Source organism: Lingula anatina, chromosome 4 (genome assembly GCF_051362555.1).
Source record: "Lingula anatina isolate TDL-2025a chromosome 4, LinAna3.0, whole genome shotgun sequence".
Lineage (NCBI taxonomy): Eukaryota > Metazoa > Brachiopoda > Lingulata > Lingulida > Lingulidae > Lingula > Lingula anatina.
Window position 1 is genome coordinate 25,014,670 of NC_141770.1, and position 8,177 is coordinate 25,022,846.

At 40.6% G+C, this 8,177-nt stretch overlaps 1 protein-coding gene across 1 annotated transcript; it reads right to left on the reverse strand.

Moving 5' to 3' along the window:
- Positions 1 to 287: 287 nt before the first annotated feature.
- Positions 288 to 7,896, reverse strand: LOC106151542 (uncharacterized). Its single transcript, XM_013524866.3, has 2 exons — positions 7,228 to 7,896; positions 288 to 3,228 (listed from the first exon to the last, which is right to left on the reverse strand). The coding sequence occupies exons 1-2, from the start codon at positions 7,706 to 7,708 to the stop codon at positions 2,153 to 2,155; spliced, it is 1,557 nt and encodes a 518-aa protein (XP_013380320.2). The 5' UTR covers positions 7,709 to 7,896; the 3' UTR covers positions 288 to 2,152.
- Positions 7,897 to 8,177: the final 281 nt, after the last annotated feature.

The following is an 8,177-nucleotide window of genomic DNA, read 5'->3' on the forward strand; positions in this document are numbered from 1 at the left end:
CCTTTTAATTTTCCAAAGCCCTTCTTCAGTTACTCGATGGTGTAAAGAAAGGAATAGAATCAATTATGACCTCTCTGATTCTTGATCACTGAAAAATATCACTGATCATCAATACATTAATTACGCTGAAACATAGCATAATGAACGGCACGCGAGCTTCGTTTATACTGCTCCCCGCTGTTGATACTGTACCGGATTTATCTGTATAGAAAAGAGATCTAAAGAAAGAAAGCAAATTTGACGTTCTGATAATACATTACAATGGATGTAAAACAAAAACTATGATCTGTATTTCTCATACATAATTTTATTCCTTCAGAGACCTTAGTTAAACACTTAAACCTCCCTAACAGACATTGTACACATTGTTGTGGACTATACAATACTCAGCAAACTTGTCTTGCTCTCAGTCCCACTGCAAAAAAGCTCAGGGACCAGTCTGACAATAGATCCCCAGTCCGAAAATTGATCAAAAAAACGTTTAAACCAAAATGTCCGTATATTTTTGTTCATAATAAAACTTAAATTTAGCCCGTCTTTCTTCTTATAAAACGAGCGCAGTATTTAAGTTAATTGGACAACTTCTGATTTATCGAGTGTTAACGTAGAGTACAATTTTCAGTCTTAAAATTTTATTTAAACCAATTTTCGGAAAGTGTTTTCGAAAAAAAGAAAAAAGCTCAGACACCAAATGAGACTCCAAGAACAGGTTTTGACCGTTCGCTGTACGCACCTCAACGTTGGCATTAAGTGTGGCGCTTAAGTTATATTAATTACCTTATTCCTTTCCTAAATCTTACATGGTTTTAAGTGAGCTACATTGTAACATACACCTATCTTCTAACCAAAGGCAGGATTTGAATACAATCTAAAAACAAACTCTTATATAATAACCTACACGGTCAGCATGCAAATGCCTTATGGGCGACGTTCCGTGCTCCGTGGAAACTCTCTAAATAAATAATCTCATCTAATAAGATGTTTAATTGGAGTTAATGAAATCATCAACAGTTTATTTTTTCTGTCTACCCTGTGAGAGCCGGCCACTTAGAGTGGCTATGTGTCTAAGACGCGTGGATCCAGTCGCACGCGCAGCAGATAAATGATAAATAAATACGAACGGGGCGTCTGTGCATCTCAGCTTAACTTAACTACCGACTGCAGCTCTACCTTGCATTTCAACGCAGAAAACTGAGTCACCTGCTTTTGAGATACAGCGTAGAGTTCTACATACAAGTGCTTTGCTCAATGCTCAGAATTTCAAACCTTTTTCCCCATCTAAGTTGACGTGAGACCTCTTAGCACCAATAAATTCATTAACTATACTTAACATGTAATATAAACGATTAAATAACGAAACCGTGTTGGCATATAAATATCTCAAAGCCAATGTTAAATAACCTCTATGAAAAATAAGGATTCATATCAAATTATTTAAACCGTGGAAACAAATCGGCAGACATATCTGCAGCTGAGACAGAAATAACAAAGATTTCTTGGTGTACACGTTAATGTATATAAGCGATATCACGCATATCAAGGTAAAAAAAGAAATACACCATACAATGCTGCAGCTCACGTCTCTATAGAAACACCAAATAAATCGCCTTTACTTATCCACCATACCACGTGGCCTTTTTCGTTAGCAAAGTAAAGTTGACACCAGGTCATTGACAGGACAGAGACACTTGACAGAGACTTGTAAGGAATGACTATGCGTTGGCGTGTACTAAACATTGGAAATGGTTAAAATATCTAGTAAGGACAGCTGAACTCAGTTTCAGCGTTAATGTCAAGTAATTAGAGGGCGTTTATCCTAACACTGAGCAGCTGGTGATTTTCTGTGTCGAATAAATGATTGCTTCCATTAAAATATTAATAACAAATGACACGTAAAACATTGTAAATGTTACTTGCGCATTTCTAAACAACGCGGTTTGTTTCGTACATAATGTTAACAAGAGTTAAGAAGAGTTTTCTGGTCAACGGCGTTTCAAACCTAAATCTAAAACGCGTGAGTAAAAACAAACAAAAAACTGTCATCTTTTTTGTCGTTGTTCGTTAACTTGCGGTCAGTAGAAGAGGGGATCTGCCTACTCCGTACTGACGTACATTATTGACACTATAGGCAGTAACACTAAATAAACCCTGTTCATCCCACGTGAATGATGCCCGCGCATCCGCCATCCTCGTGTTTGAGAAGAAGAGACATGCGAGAAAATGTCTTCGTGCAGGACTTGCAGCTGTATTTCTTGATGTCGGAATGGGTTTGGAGGTGGGCACGTAAGTTCGAGCGGTCCGCAAACGCGCGTCCACAGTGAGGGCACTTGAATGGTTTTTCCCCTGTGTGCGTTCGAATATGTCCCTGAAGCAGCCATGGCCGACTGAACGCCTTGCCGCAAAGTTTACATTTACAGGGCAACGTGTGTGTGCGTATGTGCATCTTGAGTGCCCCCAAAGACACGTAGGTCTTGTCGCAGTATTTGCAGTTGAACTGCTTCTTCACCTGCGTGATACAATGAAATTGTTTGTGTTTCGACAGTCCACTGAACGTTGAGTAGCTCTTGTTACACGCTTCACAATGGTACCTCGGGGGATCGCCTAGTTTCCGCCTCTTTTCGACATCTTTCGTGTCTTCAATGATGCTTTCGATGCTCCAGGGCAACTTTGGCTTCTCTTTCTGCTTTGGGCTCAGTTCTGTGATCGGGGATCTCTCATAGCGACCGCTGTCGGCGTACAAACGCTCTGGCATAGGAGGATGTGGCAGGAGAGGGGGCGACGATCTCGGTATTGGCAAGATGGGCGGGGGCGGCAGGTAGGCGCCTGGGAACGGTGGGTAGTACGGACTGTACTTAAAGCTGTCGTGCAAAGATTGGAAATGTAACTGATGAAGTCGATGGAAATTACTGCCGTAGAGACCAAAATAAGGCGACCCGAATCCGCCAAAAGTCGACTGCCAAAACGGCACGTCGTGGTACTTCAAGACCTCCGGACTGCGTGGTTTCAGAAGTTCTGGAACCTTCAGAGGTTCTGGTAGTGAGCTTTTCATTTTCAGTGCCTCGGGTTCCATGTGGCGAGTCTCTGTTGTTGGAATAGGTTCAGGCTTGGCAATCATGGCCACGGCTGACTGTGGGGGAGACTTCATGCTCAAGTCGTAAACTACCTCGGAATAAAGCTCTGACTCTGTCTTTGCGACTGATGGTGGTGGTGGAGTAATTGGCTCAGTTTCTGTAATTAAAGAAAACAAATTCTGTAAATCCACCCTTTTCTTTCTGTTAACATGTCATAGAAATGTTTAAACTAATAATATGGCAAAACAAAACTCCAAATTTTAACGTACAGATATAAAGTTTGCGTTAAAAAAACATGCAATTCAAAAAAGTTTTCCATTGCCCCAACGCATCGCAGAGCAAAGTGATAAGAATTAAAGTCTAATAGAAATATGCTATCATGCAGTTGCCATTATCTTCGCGTTCCAACAACCCCTTTGTGAATACTTCAAATTACCGTTTGATCACATCGAAAAGAATGCCGAGTGAAATTAAAAGGAAATATTACTTCTACGATACAGAGATAAACATACACATTATTATCAGTGATTTTTATGAAAGCATTTTGAAACTGTTTGACGGACCACGTTGTTCATTGATGTCAAAGAAAGCGCTGAAAGATCATCGCTAACACAAAAGCTCCTCCGGTTTCATTTTTACCGCGCAGCAGGCGTGACTGCTGCTTCAATTCCTGTATCACGTTCGGACACTTAATTTTATTTTTCATCTGATTGTTCAGTTCGCTTTGACTTTGTCACCTCCAGTTATGAGCCGATAGTTGTAAGCGTCACGCGTTATTAGCCACGACCCTTTCTGCCATTTGTGTCTCTTTGACATAAGACTTAACCCCTGGAGTAATTAAAAAAAGTGCGCAGGTGAGATCTAACGAGATCGTCTGCGATTGTGCACTACTTTCAAGGGAAATGAAACAATTAAAATAGACCGCCTTCTGGATGTTTGATAGAGGAAATTAAAAATCCCCGCTCAGTTAATCTTAATAAAGTAATTAGGCCCAGTTCGTGGATGTTCCATATTCCCGGCTTTGAAACGCGGGTGACGGAGTGTCATCGATTAAAAGCCGAGATAGAAAAGCAGTTAAAATATCGTTACAGGTAATTTCCGAGGAACCTCATTGTAGTTGGAGTAATCGATATTGCTCTTTCAATTGAATCTCGCAATCAAAGAAACGACACCAGAAATCAGTAAAAGTGCTACGTGTCGTCTGCGCGAAACGTCATTCGGGTTCTCGGGCACACGCGTTTTCGAGACCGAGACCGGGCACATGGACAAGCAATGTAGTTCACCAGTCCGCTCAATCTGTAGTTTCTACACAGTAAGTGGGGCTCGGTCATATGGATAATGAATAGTGACGCACCGAACAAAATGCTTTCACAGAAATTCCGCAACTCCGAGATGGAAGTCCCCGGAAAGGAAAAGTCATAACTTGTGAATCGCGAGGTAGAAAATTACACTTTCTGTTAGAACAAGGTGTGTTGACTGGAAACAAACATATCACGTTATAAGCACACACTGCCTCAGGAGTTATCTTTCCTGACATGCGAAATACAACGCTAGCCATGGCGAATACTTAACGACTGAAAATATAACCTTCAATCAAAGAGCGACACTAACTGCAATTGTTCGAAATATATCTTTGAATAAGCTACGTCCCATCAAACTATAAGGTTTTGTACTGACGTCCAATACGCGTTATTTACAAGACCGTGGTACATAAATATGATGTAACTTAATATAAAATAACAATGTTAAAAGGAATTTCGTAGAATACGAGGAATGGTCACCACGCCTACCTCAGGCCGGTGAAAGTTAAAACAGGGACCAAGCTAGGATTTATTTTGTATCCTAGGGCGGGCCAAGCTCACGACCGAAGCGACGACGGTGGAAAATCAAGGACGAAACTATTAAAAACCTGTTCTGTTGTTCAACAGCTCCACTACTAAGAATGTTAGCAGCAAGTGCATTATTCTGAACCAGTGTAGTCTCGTCCGGGATCCCCGCTGGCTACCTGTATAAACTTCAATAAATACTCTTGGTTCTTAGCTGTGTCGTAAATTAATCCATTCTTTTTTTTTCAGTCGAAATGAAATGGTGAACAACTAGAAGAAAGCGGACAGAAAAGGGAGCACGATGAAGAAGATAGCGCAGAGGATGAATAAATGAATGGAGAGAGAGAGAGAGAGAGAGAGAGAGAGAGAGAGTCATAAATAAAACAAAATTTCGATCACGGTGTTGTCAGTCGACCGCGTATTGAGCCGGGGTGGTAGTCCGGATATTGCAGTGCTTGTTGCTATTGTACAGACAGCAAACGCGGTCACAATATCACCAACCTCGCGGTGAGGGCGATGTTATTAACTTGTTTATTTCTCGGAAAAGATTTTGATTACAGTTTCATTTTCTGTCGCGAGCAGGTTGAGGGCCATATTGCCATTATCGAAGGATAACATTCCGCTTCCTATTTCTTGTATGATTGTGAAAAGGCATATTCGTCAAACTGATTCGTTTAAACGGAAAGTTTAAGCGATCAGGTTGATGATGAGATTGCTTCGGACTTTTTTTTGCAATCTTAGCTCATTTACGATTTCAAATAAAGTCATGTCCACTTTCCAAACAAATGTTGAGTGAAAATTGATGAAGACTGATCACTCTGAAGGATTGCTGGCAAGGTAAGGCGGACTTAATCTCGCCGATTTAAAGAAGCGGTTTTGAACACAATTCACATTGAGATTAATACCATTTATCAAAACAGCAGCCACCAATTCAATAATGAATTAACAACAAATATTCATATCTTTGAAATGAAAAATATAAGTGAAGATTCGGCTCTCTTAATGCCTTTCGCACGATTGTTGATTTAAATTTAATCTATAAAATAGAAAAAAAAACATTAAACTGTAATTACCTCTGTAAAAACAAGTGTTGGGTTAATAAATACCGTAATTAATTTTATCTTTCCTAAGCCAGTTGACATTTGTAGTTCTGTCGTCTCTGACAATTTGGTCTTCATCTTAACTTTATGTTGTATATCATAAGTGAGCGGCAGTTGTTTCGAGGGCGTGAGATATTTGAACACTTGTGCCGCGTTCATCTTGGTCTTTTCATTAAGGTTCATGGTCTTATGTCATCATTAACTTTCTACTCCATTCGCAGTTTCATGTCATTCCGTGAAATGTCAGTGCCACGGTCGTTGAGGACAAATGAAAAAAAATAACGATTGACACTTTTCAGAGTCATCTTTATCACCAATCATTGCGGCTGTCAACCGCAAACAGGTATTTTATAATCATTGATTTCTGGCATTTTAATTTGATTTGTGTGACACATGTCAAATGCCAAACATTAATGGACTTTCAATGTCATTTTATTTATGCCAAAAAAAAAATAAATATTACTTTTTTAAAATTTTAAACGTGTCGCCACATCTACTGTTATTTTTTTTTCTCCAACTAAATAATAGTTGTTAATGACGTATCCAGTTAAGAGTTTTAAATCTCTCCTTTTTTCTTCGTGGCGTGACGGATGACTCGAGTGATTGAAGGACAATAAAATATAATGAAGAAATCTCTATTTTACTTAAACCAAATGTCTCGATTTTTGCCATTAAACATTTCCTTATTTCATTCATTAGCCTTATTATGTTAAATTGTTAAATGACATCAGATCGCTAAAAAAGTATTTTCATTTACTTTAAAAATTTAACATAAAATTAAGACATTGTTAATTTGTTTTTTCTCCTTATTTTCGGCAATTGCATGTACTCCTTAAGTAATTTTAAGCAAACTTGTCCATTATTTAATGTTCCATTTGATGGTTTTTGACTGAATAATAAAAACGCATTTTAGCTTTAAGGCACGACTCGATAAGAACATACACACTACGCGACAAGTGTTCAGAAAAGAGGTGTTTAAAGTCCATCATTTAAAAAAATCACCATTGAATGACCACTGCACGGTATATCTTATAACATGGCCGTCCACTTTTTTTCCTAAATCATTACGACAGTTGGTCGAGTTGACAGTTTGACGGCGAACATACCTTTCCTTGGCCCAAGGCCATCCTGTCAAGCTGCACGTCTATGTTAACACACGAAGACTATCATTAGTCTATTAGTAAGTCATCAAAGTCTACAGAAATAGAGTTAACTCTAGTTCAGACTTACCGGATAATCTTGTCGCGGGTGATGAACTGTCTGGGGCGACACAGTTCCTGCTTGTTGTCTTCTCCTCCCTCTCTTCTTCTTCTTGTCTCCTCTCTCGGGGACTTGACGGGTCTCGCGCTGGTGACGACGCAGCGTCGGTGTCCGTCAATTTCGCTGCCGCGGCCGCTGCCTCTCGGGCGTCAATCTCCGCGGCCAGGGCCTCTGCTGGGACCTGAATGTAAAGTCCGTCAAGTGTTTTCTTAACGAGAAAAGATTTTGGCATTTTGGGGAAGCCACCTTCCCACGGTGAGTTATTCTCCACTGCTCTGGTGACAGTTGAAGTGTGTGGCACTTCGCACCTTTCTGCGGTCCTCTCACTGAATGAAGTTATTAAAGTTGAATTAATCCAGTCTCGATGTTGTGGTACGGTGACAGGTGTGGGTGCATTATCAGCCCCTCCTAAGTGTCCACTGCTGAGTCGAGGTGCGAAAAGCATGGACATTGACTGGCGATTCTGGCTTGGAGAAAAAAAGATTTCTTGTTTCCGTCTCTGGTATTCTATTTCTCACTTGCTCCTCTTGTCACGGTCAGAGAACTCTGAAGTTTCTGTTGCCTTCACGTGGAGATGAATTCATTATGTACTGCACTACGAGCACATCATATGTAAATAGCCCACCTGGCCGACCAATCAGTGCGTGCGTAACTCAGGTAACAACCTTGCGTCAACCAATCAGCGCCTTGGTGACTCGCCCTCCATCAGCACGCCCCAGGTAATTCAACACCCGATATTTTCTTACTGGAACAGGTGCTCATGCTTCTACACTAAACGCTGAGATTGAAAAGCGGTTTGTTATAGTCATTAGTCAGCCATTTGGAAAACGATAATACGATTGTTAAACTGCGGAGAGCAAGGGTCTATAAGAGCACGGCGAGAGGGAGCGCAGGAGACCCGAGTTTCAGCGCCCCCTCTG